At 43.0% G+C, this 18,897-nt stretch overlaps 1 protein-coding gene across 2 annotated transcripts in view; it reads right to left on the minus strand.

Annotated features, from left to right (window-relative positions):
* zcchc14 (zinc finger, CCHC domain containing 14) overlaps positions 1–18,897 on the minus strand; it is a 128,973-nt gene that overhangs the window by 18,448 nt on the left and 91,628 nt on the right. For both annotated transcript variants that reach the window (XM_067998000.1, XM_067997999.1), the window contains exons 9-11: positions 17,702–17,793; positions 12,996–13,123; positions 5,499–5,642 (exon numbers count right to left, since the gene is read on the minus strand). In XM_067998000.1, the coding sequence (XP_067854101.1) occupies positions 5,499–5,642; positions 12,996–13,123; positions 17,702–17,793 (364 nt within the window). The remainder of the gene's footprint in view (positions 1–5,498; positions 5,643–12,995; positions 13,124–17,701; positions 17,794–18,897) is intronic.

The following is an 18,897-nucleotide window of genomic DNA, read 5'->3' on the forward strand; positions in this document are numbered from 1 at the left end:
TGGCTCTCGCCTCTTCTCGAATTGTCTTTTTACTGTTGAAGTACTTAAGGAACTCAACTATTAAGTTGTGTGTGTAACTATACTTTTTTTCTAGGTCTCTCTCTGCCCCCTTATCACCCTTTTAACATGTTTTTTTGCCTTTCTTATATTGACGCCAGTGAACCGCACCCTTTCGTCCTGCAGCATTTGTAACAGTCATTTTCCTCCAGTTCATTTTTGATTTGTTTATTAATCCAATGTTTAGCCTGAGTTTCCTGGTTTTTGGTACATATTTATGCTACATGCTCAACGTTATAGGGTTGATTTTAACTTTTGGCGGTCACGGAAAACAGGTGGTAGTGGATTGGCCGCCCATTATACACACTGCTCGATTTCCCTTTTCATTGGCTTCAAAGTGACCACTGCCCCCCAGGGTCTCAACCTCTATTTTCTGGGTCATTTAGAACTACCAGGTCAACATGTGCTCTTCCTTTCGAGGCCTCCTAGATAATAGGGGGGTGTAGAAGGGCATGCCAGAAGCAATATCAGACTCCTTAGAATGAGGCACCAACTTAGTGAAGCTGTAACACAGGGGTGCCTGCATGCTAAGCACCAAAGATAACAGGCTATAGCTAAAGCTAAGCAGTCTCATAACCAATGGATCAGAGCAAAGCTCTCTTGCCTTACCACATCCAGTTGAGAATAGTGGTGGACAACAGTAGGAGGCAGCTCCATGGAAATCCCATTCGCAACAACAGCACAAGTGCAAGAGATGAATCTGAAATGTTTGCAAGCGTATTCAGCCAAAGTGTCAAGTGGACAATCCCACTTGGCCTTCTCTCAAGGTTCTCAGCATCATAGATGCCAGTGGCCAACCAACTTACTTCATTTCACATGACATTAACAAGCAAGTAAATACAATGGGCACAGTGAAGGGCATGGCCCCTGACAACATCCAGGCTGTAGTGTTGAAGACCTGTACACCAGAACTAGCCACCACCCTAACTAAGCGATTCCAATGCAGCTATGACACAATGTTAAAAATTGCCCAGGGAAGTCTTACCTACAAAAGCAAGATAAATCTAATTCACTCTATCAGCCTCCTCCCAATCATCAGCAAAGTGACACTTACTCGGTTTGCTTTATTGGCACCACCGCTACCGGATTAAATATCCACCCCATTCACCACCAGTGGCGCACTGCGGCTGCAGTATTTGCTATCTATAGGATGCATGGCAAAAATTCATCATACATACTTTGATGTCACCTTCCTGCCCTCTACCATCAAGGACAGCAACATCAATAGCAATATCTTGGGAATCCCAAGTTCCCTTCCAAGTCATGCACCAAAATGACTAGGACATATATTGCCATTCTTTCACTGTTGCTGGGAAACTCTGGGTATTTCCTACCTAACACTACTGTGGGAACATAGTCAGCGCAAGGACTGCAGCGGTTCAAAGAGAAGGCATGCCACCAACTTCTCAGGTCATCGAGGAATGGGCAATCAATGCAGTTTTTTCCTAGATTCAGCCACATCCCCAGAACAAATAAAAGAAACTCCACCAGGTCACAAAGCAGTCAACTATCAACTCTGGCTCTAAATCACTTCAGCTTTCCTAATTTATATTATGTTGAATGAAGTCACCTATTAAAAGAACTTTCCTGTTCTCATATACTCTTGCAAAGTGGACAGCTCATTTCTCTGCATCTGACCCATCCAATTCCTGGCATTCAATTGCTTGGTGCCAATACCCTGGATACCAAATGTAATCAATTCTCCAGCACTGATGTCCTTTAGATTTACAAAAATATACTGATAAAAAGTAGAAGTATTTAAAAAAAAATGCTACTCCTTTCCTGAAGGTGGTGGGTCATGTTTGGGTTCACTCCACAGCACTGGCAACACTCTGGTACCTCACCAATTAACCACTCTACATCGATAAGCCTAGATCAACATAACAGCTAAGCCCAATCGTGTCCTTTCCCAACATCCACACACATAAACTTATCAGTATGATTTGCTGGCTAGTAATCAAGCTGATTTGGCTGATTTTCCCCCTCCCTAGCCGAGGGACATAGAGGCCAAGTGTAGTGCCCCACACCCACCTCAGCTGATCCAACTCAGCTCAAAATATGAAAATTTCTGCATAGTGCAATCCCACATCAGGTAGTGCATTTACCCATGGAGGCATCAGTGGAGCTAGAAATATAGAAATTGTAAATAATTTATCAAAAAGTTTTTAATATACATTATATACTTCACAATGGAAGAATGGATTGACAGATTAATTTAACAATGAATTTCTGAGCAGGGACTGTCACTGTCGTTATTTAGGTTTTGCTAATTTCATGATTTCATGCATAAAATGCTCTTTTGACATAGTGGTTTTCATTAAGTATAAACCACTTTTGAGTCTTCAAATGATCATTAGGACTGACAAAGGAGAGAAAATCCAGTACCTTTGCAGACTGCAGTCATTTTTTTTTAAATACAGATATTTGGTTTCACCAGTCAAAAAAGAATACAAAATGAAAACCATTATGTTGTAACCTATATTGACACATTATGGTAATCCACACTATCTTCTAAGTTAACAATTTAGAATTTCAGAAAATGACACAGCAAATTGCTGAAAGTGTAGTTTTTTTTAAATATATAAAATTTGTTTCCAATTTTCTCCATCTCTCCTGAAGTTGTAGTTCCCTACTAGGGTGTGGTTTCACAGAAGTCCAGCTTGTCCTTTTTCATGTAGAAGTCCAGAGAGTGAACCTTGGGAAGCTATTTAACAGTGAAACTCAATCTCGTATCACATGATGTCCACACATGCAGCAATTACCAGTGGGAGTCTCAGCAGATTTTTCCCTCCGTATCCTAAAGCACTGATGTTAACAATAGCACCCCTACTACTTGCCTGGCTGAGATCAGTTACCACAGGTAAGTTTACAGAAAACAAAATCTACAATGCAAATTTCCGATTCGGTTGTCAATAGTTTTTGGCTGTGTCCCCCCAAGATTTTATTTCAATGTCTGTGTTCAATTTTTAAAAAAATCTCAGGGATACCTTAAAAATCACACAGACTGAGTTATCCTGGATGGAGAAGCATCCATCCAAGTATAGAGAAGACAGCAGAGAGAAGAAGTTTGTCCTTGCTAAAATACAGTGGGCCCGATATTAGGAGGGAGGCGGGTTGGCAGCTGGGGGGTCGACTGGGCACGTGGGTAACGCGCCCAGTGAAATCTGGGCGCTCCGCATGCAATCGCAGCTTGATTGAAGGTACTTACCTTTGCTTCTGGGTTTTGCGCTAGAAAGCTGCGCAGCCGGCGGACTGAGCAGGCGCATCATAGGCTGTCAGCTGGAGGAGCCCTATTTAAAGGGGCAGTCCTCCACTGACTGATGCTGCAGAAAATAGGCAAAATTACAGCATGGAGCAGCCCAGGGGGAAGGCTGCTCCCAGGTTTAATGATGCCTCACTCCAGGTCTTACTGGTTGGGGTGATGAGGAGAAGGAGGACAGAGATCTTGTCCCCAGCGGACGAAAGGAAGTGGCCTGCCTCTGCCACCACGGAGGCCTGGCTCGAGGTGGCAGAGGAAGTCACCTGCACCAACACATTGCGCACCTGCATACAGTGCAGGAGGCGCTGCAATGACCTAAGTAGGTCAACTGAAGTGAGTACACTTACTCATTCCCCTACACTCCGTCTGCCACATCACCGCCCCCACCCCACATCTCCTTCTGCATTGCCAACACTACTCTGTCACATCACTCCTCACACCCACTCAAACCTCATCCTCATCTTACCTGCACCTACTCACCTCGCCAGTACTCATCCCACCACTACCACTCAACCCAATCCTCACCCAATCTCATGGCTCTATCTCATACTCACCCTCTCATGCATCTCGTTCACAGTCAGCCTCACTCAACCTGCCACTACCTGTGCTGCAGCCATAGGGCATGCATCACATATGTGCAGTAGGAAGTGTAAGGCAAACATGTCGTGAGCATGAAGGGGATGCACAAGGGTGCTTGAGGGTTTGTCATGGTTTTTACTTATATTTAATTTCTGACCAACTCACATCACATATTATATTGTCACCACTACTGCCACGTCTTGTCTGGTTTGTGCAATAATGCCCTTTCCTGAGGATCACTATGAAGACCCACAACTGATGCCACCCATTGTGTCACTGCAGAGTGGGTGTAGGTGTACTGACAGGGCTCTTTTGTGCAGACGACAGAGACGTCAGCGATGTCCCCGGTGGCACCCTGGAAAGATGCGGAGAAGTTGTTGAGGGCAGTGGTGACTTTGACAGCGACAGGTAAGAAGATGGTGCTCGGGCCAGCCGGGAGCAGCTTGGCATGAAGGAGGCTGCAGATGTCCACAACTACATGTCGAGTGACTCTGAGCCTCTGTGTGCACTGCTGCTCATAGAGGTCCAGGAAGCTGAGCCTCGGTCTGTCGACCCTGTGGCGAGGGTAGTGCCTTCTATGACGCATCTCTCTCTGTGGTTGCCCTCCCTCTTGCTGTGCAGGTGGATGTGTCACAGCACTGTGTTGTGGAACTCCACGTGTCAAGAGGTGGATGGCGTGGCCGACGAGGCTGTTCGTCCTCCGAGGAGGTCATGACTGCAGCTACGGCGGCCCCCATCCGGAAGATGTACGTTTGAGGGGGGTCCGCAAGTAGGTAAATGTGCCTGCACGCCGGGGTAAGTGTGCAAGTTTGTGAATTTGATTGTTAGGAGGAGGGTGGTGGAGGCCAAACTTTGTCCAAAGTGACAGAGTGGCCTCCTGCAATGAGTGAGGGTCTCCCCCCCACCTGTCAAATGGACCTTTGCAGCTGCCACAGGTGATGACTGCAACACGTCCATTTCAACTGGAAGTGTTTCCCCCAGTAAGGGAAACAGTCTCAGTTAAGATGAAAATCCCACCCCTCCTAAAATATCACATCAGGTCTGCTAATGACCTGAAGTATCAAAATAATTACCTTAAGTGGCATCCCGCCGGCTTTAATTGCCGGCGGGAGTCCCGCATGCAGGGGCTGCGCGCGCATGTAAGCGCGTCACTGGGGAACCCGGAAGTGGGCGGGTTGGAGCCGGGCTCCGGACCCGCCCCGGGAATCCCCGATTTTCGGAGCCCCCCGCCACGAACCCGCCGGCTCGGGGGTCTGAAAATTGAGCCCAATGTCTTTCATATTATGACAAATTAACTGATTGGCAGATTAAAAATTACTAGAAAGATTTCCCAAGAAGTTGATTCTTGTATCCTGATGATTAAACAAAGAGGCAAGTTCAGCATCTACACTCAGGTAATAATCCACTAAGGACAACAGAATTTCTAATTATAAAATACCATCAACACTAATCTTTCTTGCAACATGTGCAATCTGACACGGTTTGCTGGACAATAATGAAATTAAGGGCAGAACCAAATAATATCTGTAGGAGGTCAGTAGTAAAACTAACCAAAGCAATCATCTCTGCTGACATTTTTTACCCTCAAGTTCTGGAAACTTACGTCTGTCATTTTCATCTGCACTATCTGAACTCTCCTCCCTTCCCTGGATTCCTATTGGACTTGATGGCGAACTGGAATATTCAGAGGAAGATCCGCTATCTTTAGTTCCTGTGCGACTGTGCTGTTCTACCTCCACTCGGAGTTCTGTTAGCAAACAGAAAAGAATGAGTTATGAATATACTCCAGAGCTTAAAATTAAAAAGGCATACCAAAGGAAAAAAAGGATATTGAGCACCAATTCCAAATTGTTGTATTGAATTTTTCAGCTGTATTGGGCATTTCTATCGGAGCAAAAAAAAACACAACACGTGGTGATATATATTTTAATTAAATATAAGGACAAATAGATAGGGATAGTGAAAAAAAAAATCACTTTTACATTTTATACCAAATCAGCAGCTGTCAAAGTGAAAACAAACTGTACAAGTAACACAAAATTATTTGATTTTATCCTCATACAGTAGAAAACGGCTAAAATGCTACCAACAAAATTTTTGACAATTTTTTCCCAATAGGTAGAGGAAAGAAATAAAGAACTTGCATTTATATACCAACTTTCACATCCTCAGGCTTCACAGCCAAGGAATTACTTTTGAAGTACAGTTACAAATGTGGCAGCCAGTCTGTGCACAATGGTCTCCCACAAATAGCAGATATGCATTTTTTTTTTACAAATCATGGCGAATGAGAACACTTAGGTGTAGAAATGGAACAATTGTTACAGATAACTGTACAAAATTAATTGATTCTGAAAAAATTAGCAGAACTCAAGGTGGATGTCACTAAACCCTGAAGGCAGGTATCGAAGACATTTGAAAGAAGTCAGAGAGTAGATAGTAGAGGGTCTGGCCACAATTTTTCAATCCTTCTTAAATATGCAAATTGTGTTGTTAGACTGGAAAGTAGCCAATGAACCTTTGAACACGAAAGGGGAGAAGGATAAACAGGGTAACCATAGACCAGTTGTGGGCAAAGTCTGAGGTTCCATTATTCAATATAACACTGGTGGATATTTAGAAACGTTGAACTGTGAATGGGTAAACCTACAGCAGGAAGTATTCACAGAAGTATTTAGTATGATACAAAACCAGTACATATCCCTTAAAGGCAAAGGCTTCACTTGTGTAGTTAAGCAAACATGGTCAACAAATGAGGTAAGAGACAGCATCAAGCTAAACAAAAATACTTACACAAATGCAAGAAAAAGTGGAAAACCAGCAGAATGGAAGAGCTATGAAAAGCAAGAAAGGGATACAAAGAAAGTAATGAGGTGCAAAAAGGGAATATGAAAGGAAACTTGCAAGAGATATTAAAGCTAACAGCAAATGTTTTTATAAATATATTAAGAGAAAAAGAGAGTAGCAAAGGGGAATGTGGGTACACTAAAGACAGATGCAGGTGATGCTATAATGAACAATAAGGAAATGGCAGTCTTGTATTTGTTTTTATAGTGGAGGAAGGGGACAAAATACCAGCAGTAAAGGGAAGCTAAAAATAAGTCAAGGGGAACAACTTAGTGGATTTAATATAAGTAAGAAAATGGTAATGGAGAAAATACTGGGAATTAAAGATAGAGAAAATCTCCAGGACCTGATAGTTTCCGTACCAAGGTATTAAAAGAAATAGATGAGGAAATTATTGATGCATTAGTCTTAATTTTCCAAAGATCTCTAGACTCAGGAATCATGCCTTTGGATTGGAAAATTGCAAATGTCACTCCATTATTTAAGAAGGGAGGGAGGAAGAAATCAGGTAACTACAGGCCTGTCAGTTTAACATCAATTGTGGGGAAGTTACTGGAATTAATCATCTACCAGCAGGAGTGGGAGCTGAGTGAGAGCGAGAGCAGAGCAGGGATATAAAGTGCGACAGGAGCGGAGGCCCCCTCCCCACCCCCCAGATGGGGACCGGGAGCGGGGCCCCCACCCCTCCCCGAGATGGGGAGCGGGAGCGGGGACGGGGAGTGGGAGTGGGAGCGGGGCCCCCCACCCCCCCCACCCCGAGACGGGGAGCGGGAGCCGCGCCCCCCCCCCCCCCCACCGAGAAGGGGAGCGGGAGCGGGGGCCTGAAGTGAGCATTTAGAGTTGAGGTCAACTCACAGGCAGATTAGATGGTTAAATGCGTGGCTGAAAGTGGTGTGGGAAGCGGGGCTTTCAATTCATGGGACACTGGCACCATTACAAGGGTACTATTCCGTTGGGATGGGCTCCACTTAAACTGGACTGGGACCAGTGTCCTGGTGAATCAAATAACTATGGCAGTAGATAGAGCTTTAAACTAATAAGAGGGGACAAGGGTTCAGGTAAGGGTAATTTTATCAGTCTAAAAAGAAAAGTCAAGGCTGTAGAGCAGAGTAGCGATATGGGTAAAAACAAGCAAAATGTGTCAGGAAGGGACAGAGAGTTTAACAAAGGTTATACGCGATTGGTGACTAAGGTCACATCAGGGAAAAAAAGTAGAGTTAAAATTAAAGGCGCTGCATCTGAATGCACAAAACATTCTTAACAAGATAGATGAATTAATGGCACAAATAGAGATAAATAGGTTTGATCTAGTCGCCATTACTGAGACATGGGGCTCAATTTTGAAATGGTGGCGGCGGGGGGGGGGGGGGGGGGGCGGTGAAGGTGCGCGTGGCAAACCCGAATAAACAAAACTTACAAATTGACAGGCTGGCTGCCGCAACGCGAGGGGGGGTGGGAGAGAAAGAGAGCGAGACGTCATCCGGCGCTGGAACTGGAAATCGGGGTGGGGGGGGGGCTGGTGGACAGGAAAGATTGAAGATGGAGACATTGGACATCGGAGCAGGGTGGAACGGTAGGTTGATTTTGTGTTTTAACTTCGCGCAATGGTTTTTTATTTAATTTATTTTGTTTCTTTTTTTGCCTGATTTGGCCCTTCACCAGGCGTGAATCAGAAGCCGTGGGGAGGCCCCTAGCTAAGGTAAAAATCGTTCTAACTACCTAATATGTCACAAGTAAAGTGCCTTAAGTACCTCAATGAGGTACAATTGATTCTTTAACTATCATATCGCCAGCTTTAATTGCCGACGGGACTTCCGGATTCGGGACGGCGCGCGCGCGCACGCAGGCCCGACCATGGGAAAATCAGAAGTCGGCGGGTTGGAGCTGGGCTCCGAGCCCGAATGGGATTTCCCCGATTTTCACAGCCCCCCCACCCGCAATTTCCCAGGAACATCAAGCAGGATGAACAAGGTTGGGAACTAAATATTTGAGGGTACTTGACTTTTGGAAAAGATAGGCAAAAATGGAAAAGGACATTAGCCCAGATAATAAAGAATGAGATAAAAGACAGTAGTGAGAAAGGATCTTAGCTCAGAAAATCTGGATGTAGGATCAGTATGGACAGAGCTAAGAAATAACAAGGGGTAGAAAACACTGATGGGAGTAGTTTGCAGGCCCCCTAACAGTAGTTGTAGCGTTGGACAGAGTATAAATCAGGAAATTAGAGGAACCTGAGGATTGGGAGTGTTTTAGAAATCAGCAAAGGATAACCAAGAAATTGATAAAGAGGGATAAATTGAATATGAGATTAAACTAGCAAGAAATATAAAAACAGATTGTAAGAGCTTCTACATGTATATAAAATGGAAAAGATTAGCGGAAGTAGATGTGGGTCCCTTAGAGGCAGAGACAAGAGAAATTATAATAACGAATAAGGAAATGGCAGAGACGTTAAACAAATATTCTGTATCTGTCTTCACAGTAGAAGTCACAGAAAACATACCAGAAATAGCAGGGAACCAAGGGTTTAATGAGAGGGAAGAACTTAAAGTAATTAAGATTAGTAAAGAAAACGTTTTAGAAAAATTAATGGGACTAAAAGTTGACAAATCCCCTGGACCTGATGGCCTACATCCTAGGGTCCTAGAAGAGGTGGTTGCAGAGATAGTGGATGCATTGGTTTTGATCTTCCAGAATTCCCCAGATTCTAGAACGGTCCCCGTGGATTGGAAGGTAGCAAATGTAACCCCGCTATTCAAGAAAGGAGGGAGAGAGAAAACAGGGAACTACAGGCCAGTTAGCCTGATATCAGTAGCAGGGAAAATGCTAGATTCTGTTATTAAGGGCGTAGTAACAGGGCACTTAGAAAATCATAATACAATTTGGCAGAGTCAACATAGTTTTACGAAAGGGAAATCGTGTTTGACAAATCCATTCGAGTTTTTGAGGGTGTAACTAGCAGGGTAGATAAGGGGGAAATCAGTGGATGTAGTATACTTGGATTTTCACAAGGCATTCGATAAGGTGCCACATAATCTTATATAATGTGAGGTTATTCACTTTGTTATATAAGATTAGGGCTCATGGAATTGAGGGTAATATATTAATATGGATTGAGGATTGGTTAATGGACAGAAAACAGAGAGTTGAAATAAACAGGTCATTTTCAGGTTGGCAGGCTGTAACTAGTGGAGCACCGCAGGGATCGGTGCTTGGCCCTCAGCTATTTACAATCTATGCTAACGATTTAGATAAAGGGACTGATTATAATGTATCCAAGTTTGCTAAAGATGCAAAGCTGGGTGGGAAAGTAAGCTGTGAGGAGGACACAAAGCGTCTGCAAAGGGATATCGACAGGTTAAGAGAGTGGGCAAGAAAGTGGCAGATGTAGTATAATGTGGGGAAATGTGAGGTTATTCACTTTGGTAGGAATAATTTTTAAATGGTGAGAAACTATTAAATGTTGGTGGTCAGAGGGATTTAGGTGTCCTTGTACACAAAACACAGAAAGTTTACAGCAAACAATTAGGAAGGTAAATTGTATGTTGGCCTTTATTGCAAGGGGGTTGGAGCACAAGAGTAAAGAAGTCTTGCTGCAATTGTACAATTGAGACCACGCCTGGAATAGTATGTGCAGTTTTGGTCTCCTTACCTAAGGAAGGATATACTTGCCTTGGAGGTGGTGCAACGAAGGTTCACTAGATTGATTCCTGGGATGAGAAGGTTGTCCCACGAGGAGAGATTGAGTAAAATGGGCCTATATTTTCTGAGTTTAGAAGAATGAGAGGTGATCTCATTGAAACATAAGATTCTAAGACAGGTTGATGCTGAGAGGATATTTCCCCTGACTGGAGAGTCTAGAACTAGGGGACATAGTCTCAGGATAAAGGGTCGGACATTTAAGATTCAGATAAGGAGGAATTTCTTCACTCAGAGGGTCGTAAATACTTGGAATTCTCTCCCCCCGAGGGCTGTGGAAGAGTATATTCAAGACGGAGGTCGATAGATTTTTGGGCTCTAAGGGAATCAAGGGATTTGGGGATTGGGCGGGAAAGTGAGGTCGAAGGTCAGCCATGATCTTATTGAATGGTGGAGCAGACTCAAGGGGCCATATGGCCTACTTCTGCTCCTATTTCTTATGTAATCATCAGACACAGAGTGACTGAGCACTTGGACATGTATGGGCTATCAAAAAGAGTCAGCATGGATTTGCGAAGGACAGGCTATATCTGACGAATCTAGTTGAATTTTTTCAGGCGGTCACTAATCAGGTAGAAAAAAGACTAAGGATGTTACCTGTATGGACTTCCAGAAGGCATTCGATAAGGTTCTATACAAAAGATTGTTGGCAATAATGAGAGCACACGGAATTGGAGGTAGCTTTTTGAGTTGGGTTGGAAATTAGCTGGGAAGTAAGAGACAGCGAGTGGATCAAAGAGTAGTACTCAGATTGGCAGGATGTAACAAGTGGTGTTCCCCAAGCACCTGTTCTGGGCCTCAACTTTTTAACGGCTCGGATGAAGGAAGAGATAGTTGTAAATCCAAGTATGCAGACGATACTAAATTAGGTGGGACAGTAAGTAGTGCAAATGGGAGCCGAAAGTTGCAAAGGGACATAGACAGATTAAGTGAGTGGGCAAAACTATACCAGATGGAGTTTAATGTGGGCAAGTGTGAGGACTTCCACTTTGGATCAACGAAAGATAAATCAGAGTATTTTTAAATGGTGAGAAACTAGGAGCTGCAGAGGAGCAAAGGGACTTGGGAGTCCAGGAACAAAAATCATTTAAAGCTAATGGACAGGTACAAAAAGCTAATGGAATGTTAGCCTTTATCTCAAGGGGGCTGAATTACAAAGGGGAGGAAGTTATACTCCAGTTATATAGAGTTGGTCAGATCTGGATTACTACTTTCAGTTCTGGGCACCGTGCCTCAGGAAGGATATATTGGCCTTCCAAACGGTGCAGCACAGATTCACCAGAATGATACTGGGGCTTAGAGGGTTAAATTATGAAGACAGGTTGCATAAAGTGGGTTTGTATTCCCTTGAGTATAGAAGATTGAGGGGTGATTTGATCGAGGTGTTTAAGATGTTATAAGGATTCGACAGGATAGATAAAGAGAAACTGTTTCCTCTGATGGGAGGTTCAAGAACGAGATGACATATTCTTAAAATTACAGCCAGGCCAGTTAGGACAGAAATCAGGAAGCACTTTTTCACACAAAGGGTAATAGAAATCTGGAATTCTCTGCCCCAAAAGGCTGTGGATGCTTGAACAATTGGTGCTTTCAAGACTGAGATAGATAGATAGATTTTTTTGTTAGTTATGGGTTTCAAGGGATATGGGACTACGGTAGGTACAGATCAGCCATGATCTAATTGAGTGGCGGAGCAGGCTCTAGGGGCTGAACGGCCTGGTCCCATTCCTGTAAATGGATTTTCAGGAGGCATTTGATAAGGTGTCTCACAAGAGGCTTGTTAGAAAAATTCAGGCATTTAGTACAAGGAAATGCAGGAGGACAGATAAAAAGTTAGCTGAAGAACAGGAAACTAGAGTTAGGGTCTTGCTCAGATTACAAAAGGGTTGGAAGTGGTGTGCCTCCGGGGTCAGTGTTGGGTCTATCTTTGTTCTCCATGTATTTATAGATGATTTGGATTTGTGAATAGGGAACATAATCTTGAAATTTCCTCAAGACACAAAAGGAGGAGGTTTAGCAAACAAAGAGGATTTTAAACAACTTCAGGATTTCATAGACAGGCTAGCATAAAAGGCAGACATGTGGCAGATGCAATTTGATCACTGCAAGTATCCATCGGACTGGAATCAAAAACATGCACTTATTGTAAGAGGCACCACGACACTGATCAAGGCTTAAGTCCCGACACCTACTCCGCTCATCAGCGACTAATTTCTCGATGGGGGCCATCAACAGGCGTTAAGTCCCTATTTTACATTTTTATGGGTCCTAATGCCTGTTTTAGGCATCCGACTATCCCACTACTAAAATGTTATGCTTTGCACCCGTTTTACACCCAATGAATACCAATTTTTACCCCAGAGTGTCATCCCACCACAGTTTAGTCCTTCCTGAAACATGATGAGCTAGCCACCAATATAGAACCTAAAGAAATGCAAAGCAATGAATGGAGGAGACAGTCCTCCCTGATATACTGTCAAAGGATTTTTGTTTTGTTAATGAAAAATGGATTTTGAAGTGTAGATATTTAATTATGACTTTTTTTAGTAATTACCTGCAGCAGGATTGCAGCGGATCGAGTGAATAGGACCAAAATGGCTTGTTGGCGTAACCCGTGCAATTCCAGCACTGGAAACAGCTGACTGACCCGCACTGTTCAGATTTCTTTTCTCAGACTTCTCTCTGTGAATCACAGTAAAGTTAACTTCTGAATGGAAGAAATATGATGACCAAAAAGTTTTAACTTTCCAGTTTAATTTAGTTTCAACCTAGGCAGCTGCTTGTCTTCATTTGTATTTCTTTTTCTTTGTGCTCCTCTTTTACCATGCACCTTTTCCATGCTGAAGAGCTGGGCACAGGGTATGCTCTATTAGCATGTTTACTTTACTGCACTGCTGCCAATAGCAGCTCTAAATTCAGCAGCAGTCAAGTAAGTGAGGCAGTACTGCTGTCATTGGAGGGCCCAAGTTCCACCAAAAGACGTTGTTTCCACAGGCTGATTCAGAGGCACATTTTCCCCAGGGCAATAGAGAAAAAGGCTCCTGCCAGAGGTAAACCTGCCTATATAGACCAATGAAGTGGTTTTCCATTTGCTGACCTGTACAGACATTCCCCAGGCACTTTGGAAGATATGGCAACCAGAAATAAAGTCACAAATCATGACGTAAAAACTTGATGTTTTTCTGCGCCCAAATATCTGTGGAATCTCCCCTGTATATAAAAATGGAGCAGGTTCCACATCAGCGAGGCTTGGAGTTAATATTGTTATCTTAAAAACATTATCAGACATGCCATAATGTAACTGCCTCTATCAAAGACCGGACTGGGATAATCCACTCAGGTGATTTCCCTTTCTTACTACAAGGAAGAACCCAGCGTTTGCTGGGGATTCTCTCAACTCGATTGACATCAGGGACTTTCACTGCAGAGAAATGCATGCCTGAATCCCTGCCCTACCAATCCACAATGCAATTGAGTGGTGTACCAAACTATGGAACCACCAGGCAGTTGTTATTATAATAACGTCAAATTTTCAATTGCTATTTTTGGTACAATAGCATCACAAAGATCTTGGAATGTGGACTAGAGGACAGATGTAATACAGCTTGGATGACAACAATTCCATCTTATTACAGGGCAGCAGACCTGATAATACTACAATAGATTGATGCTCTGAATTTGTATTGGACAGCACACCCAAGAACATTCTTGACTACGTTTTAAACTCTATCCATTTCACAATTATTTCCTGCTTGTTTTCTGACCAAGATTACTTAGACATAAAATTTTTTAAAAATTACTGCATGCTTTTAAATCTTTTGCAACTTCAGGATGGCAATCCAACGTTGTATTAGAGGGTGGCTTGGATTATGGCAAGATGGTAGTGTTGTAACTTTAGCAATGGGTCATGTTCATCAGACTATATCCTGAAAGTTATGGTACTGGCGTTTTTCCAAATTATTGTGCATCTCTACATACATTGCATGAACACGCATGTCAATACAATAGCAAGCCAACATGGAAATAACTTCTAATAAGACAAATAAAAAGTAATACAGATAATTTGACAAAATAAAAGGTTTTATACAGAGTACACACACCACTCCATATTCATGAGTTACATGCAATACTTCCTTCCAACACATACATTCCATTTTTCATTGTATTTCTGAACACATTTTTGGGCAATCATGAGGCGCTGTGGGCCATCAGCAGCAGCAGAATTGTATTCCACCACAATCTGTAACCTCATGGCCCGGCATATTCCTCACTCTACCATTACCAACAAGCCAGGGGATCAACCCTGGTTCAATGAGGAGTGCAGAAGAGCATGCCAGGAGCAGCACCAGGCGTACCTAAAAATGAGGTGCCAATCTGGTGAAGCTACAACTCAGGACGACATGCATGCTAAACAGCAGAAGCAACATGCTATAGACAGATCAGATCAAAGCACTGTGGTCCTGCCACATCCAGTCGTGAATGGTGGTGGACAATTAAACAACTAACGGGAGGAGGAGGCTCCGTAAACATCCCCATCCTCAAATGATGGCGGAGACCAGCATGAGTGCAAAAGACAAGGCTGAAGCGTTTGCAACCATCTTCAGCCAGAAGTGCTGAGTGGATGATCCATCTCGGCCTCCTCCCAATATCCCCACCATCACAGATGCCAGTCTTCAGCCAATTCGATTCACTCCACGTGATATCAAGAAACGGCTGAGTGCACTGGATACAGCAAAGGCGATGGGCCCCGACAACATCCTGGCTGTAGTGCTGAAGACTTGTGCTCCAGAACTAGCTGCGCCTCCAGCCAAACAGTTCCATTACAGCTACAACATTGGCATCTACCCGACAATGTGGAAAATTGCCCAGGTATGTCCTGTCCAAAAAAGCAGGACAGATCCAATCCAGCCAATTACCGCCCCATCAGTCTACTCTCAATCATCAGCAAAGTGATGGAAGGTGTCGACGACAGAGTTATTAAGCGGCACTTACTCACCTATAACCTGCTCACCGATGCTCAGTTGGGGTTCCGCCAGGACCACTCAGCTTCAGACCTCATTACAGCCTTGGTCCAAACATGGACAAAAGAGCTGAATTCCAGAGGTGAGGTGAGAGTGACTGCCCTTGACATCAAGGTAGCATATGACCAAGTGTAGCACCAAGGAGCCCTAATAAAATTGAAGTCAATGGGAATCAGGGGGAAAACTCTCCAGTGGCTGGAGTCATACCTAGCACAAAAGGAAGATGTTAGCGGTTGTTGGAGGCCAATCATCCCAGCCCCAGGACATTGCTGCAGGAGTTCCTCAGGGCAGTGTCCTAGGCCCAACCATCTTCAGCTGCTTCATCAATGACCTTCCCTCCATCATAAGGTCAGAAATGGGGATATTCGCTGATGAATGCACAGTGTTCAGTTCCATTTGCAACCCCTCAGATAATGAAGCAGTCCGTGCTCGCATGCAGCAAGACCTGGACAACATCCAGGCTTGGGCTCATAAGTGGCAAGTAACATTCGCGCCAGACAAGTGCCAGGCAATGACCATCTCCAACAAGAGAGTGTCTAACCATCTCCCCTTGACATTCAACGGCATTACCATCGCCGAATCCCCCAACATCCTGGGGGTCACCATTGACCAGAAACTTAACTGGACCAGCCACATAAATACTGTGGTTTTAAGAGCAGGTCAGAGGCTGGGTATTCTGTGGCGAGTGACTCACCTCCTGACTCCCCAAAGCCTTTCCACCATCTACAAGGCACAAGTCAGGAGTGTGATGGAATACTCTCCACTTGCCCGGACAAGTGCAGCTCCAACAACACTCAAGAAGCTCGACACCTTACAGGACACTTGATTGGCACCCCATCCACCACCCGAAACATTCACTCCCTTCACCACCGGCGCACAGTGGCTGCAGTGTGTACCATCCACAGGATGCACTACAGCAACTCACCAAGGCTTCTTCGACAGCACCTCCAAAAACCCGCGACCTCTACCACCTAGAAGGACAAGAGCAGCAGGCACATGGGAACAATACCACCTGCATGTTCCCCTCCAAGTCACACACCATCCCGACTTGGAAATATATCGCCGTTTCTTCATCGTCGCTGGGTCAAAATCCTGGAACTCCCTACCTAACACTACCTAACAGCACTGTGGGAGAACCTTCACCACGCGGACTGCAGCGGTTCAAGAAGGCGGCTCACCACCACCTTCTCAAGAGCAATTGGGGATGGGCAATAAATGCTGGCCTCACCAGCGACGCCCACATCCCATGAACGAGTAAAGAAAAACCTACTCACGTTGTCATAAATGTTTCTTACAAATTTGTAAAAATACAAAATGACATTAATGTTTTTAAACGAATACTGTTTTGAGACCTGTGGGATCAAATTCTATGCATACAATACAATGTTGTCCCTAAAGAGGGAGCAACGCCTCTAAGTTGAGGCAATGGAAGGGTAAACGCCTAATTAACTCAGCAAATCAAAAATAAACTGAGAATAGTTTTCTTGGGCGATGATTTTGGATAACATTATAAGATTTATTCCAGAATAATTTAAAATATAGCATACCAACTAACTTTAATCCAGTATTTATACTTTTCAAAAAGTGACAACTCTACAAATTGTTGAGGTTAATCTATTGCAAACCCAATACCCCCCCCTTCCCTTAAGACTTCCATTGAAAATCAAATTAAAATAAAAACTCTCTCAATGTTTTAACAGTTTTGTAGTATTCTATAAATGTATACATGCCACAAGCCATTTCCTAGCCAAGGCAGGCAGTCAGGTAACCTTCTTCTCACCTGATAAAGCCACGTTTGCTGAAGATCTAGCAGGTGTGACCGCGCTTCCTCCTATTTCTCTATCCACTGTTGTGGAGAGATATCTAGTGTCACTTTGCATCTCTCTATCAGCACAACAGAGGTCATAAACTCAGTGATAATTGCTAGGTAAATGTTTACATTCATTTGTTGTGGCACTCTAGTGTGCTACAAGAATGAAAAAGGTTCATCCAAATTAAAATTTTCAGTAATCAAGTCCTCAAGAACAGCAATAAAAACTAAACCAATATTTTATACAACTACCAAAATAGCATCAACATAACTCAAATGAAATAGGAATGCTTTGTATTCTGAAAAATTGTCAGTGTAATTACTAGATCAGAGTTGTGAATCTTTGAGTACAATCTATGATTATGCACACTATCCCTACATTAAACTCATAGTATGTTATTGTAAAATCAACAATTTTAATAAACTTACTTTTCAAGTTCTAATTGCATCTTCAGCTTTTTCTTCGCTCCTAATGTGAGTGTTTCAAATTTGTTCAGATCTTCTTCAGTAAGGCTGAGGAACTGCAAAAAATAATCTAAGTTATTAGTCTAACTGAAAATACAAGATTTAACTAGAATTTAACTTTTAACTACCACTCAACAGATCAAAGTAGTGTTATTAAATAAATGCATTATTAAATTACAGCAAAGCTACTTACTGGAAAGGTTTAAAAAAGTCTGTTTCAGGGACTTGTCTCATTTTTGTAGGGAACACTGAAGTCCACAGCTTTGCATTGTCTTTAGAAGTATCTTTAAATGCCTTGGCTATGCTCTGATTATCTTCCTCATTCTTCAAGAAAGGTTCAATTTCCACATATAAATAACATATACTGCTGTCAACTCACAGGGGAAAGAACTTCCAAAAACTGCTTTTTTGAGAAATTCACACCCTGTGCAATCAGAATATTTTCCTCGCTCAGCTGCAAGTGAAGTATTATTCTCAACAATCTCTCTAGTTCTTTAAACAATAGCAGCCAGCAACACCAAGAGTACTGTAACTTCATGTACCGTAAACACCAGAGTAGCTTCAGACCATGCCCTACGAAAAAAAGAAATGATGGTTCGGCTGGGAGGGTGGTTAGTCGGTGAGAGTTGAATCTCTTTCAAAGAGTGAAGACGACTATAAATAATCTAGTAGAATTTCTAATTTATTCAACCCCCACATACAAATATGATCAAACCTAGGGTCTGTATGGTTTAACTGATGGGCAGAATTTTGAAACTGTATAAATATTGACAAATTATGTTAGAAAATACAAATGAAAAACTAAAACAAATATTCTCACCAGAAACTCAGTTTGATTTTAAAAATCTCAGCTGTACCAGAAAGTCGTGGCCAGAGGTTCACCATGCTCTTTTTCCTTTTCTGGGTGAATTGCATGCCCCACTTTTACTTGATTTTATGCTGCTTTTAATTGAACAAAAACAGATCTGTAACACCCAAGATATGAAATTAAGTGAAACTGGAAAAAAAATCACTAAAAATAAACACCAAGCCACCCAAAAGCAGCAAGAATCAGAAAGCTTAATACCATAGGAATGTCAAAGCAGAACAAAAATCAATGGAAAAATTCTGAAAGAAGTTGATTTTCAGGACCCCTAAAAAAACACAGCTGTATCAAAGCA

The sequence above is a fragment of the Heptranchias perlo genome, chromosome 16 (assembly GCF_035084215.1).
Source record: "Heptranchias perlo isolate sHepPer1 chromosome 16, sHepPer1.hap1, whole genome shotgun sequence".
In the NCBI taxonomy this organism is placed as follows: domain Eukaryota; kingdom Metazoa; phylum Chordata; class Chondrichthyes; order Hexanchiformes; family Hexanchidae; genus Heptranchias; species Heptranchias perlo.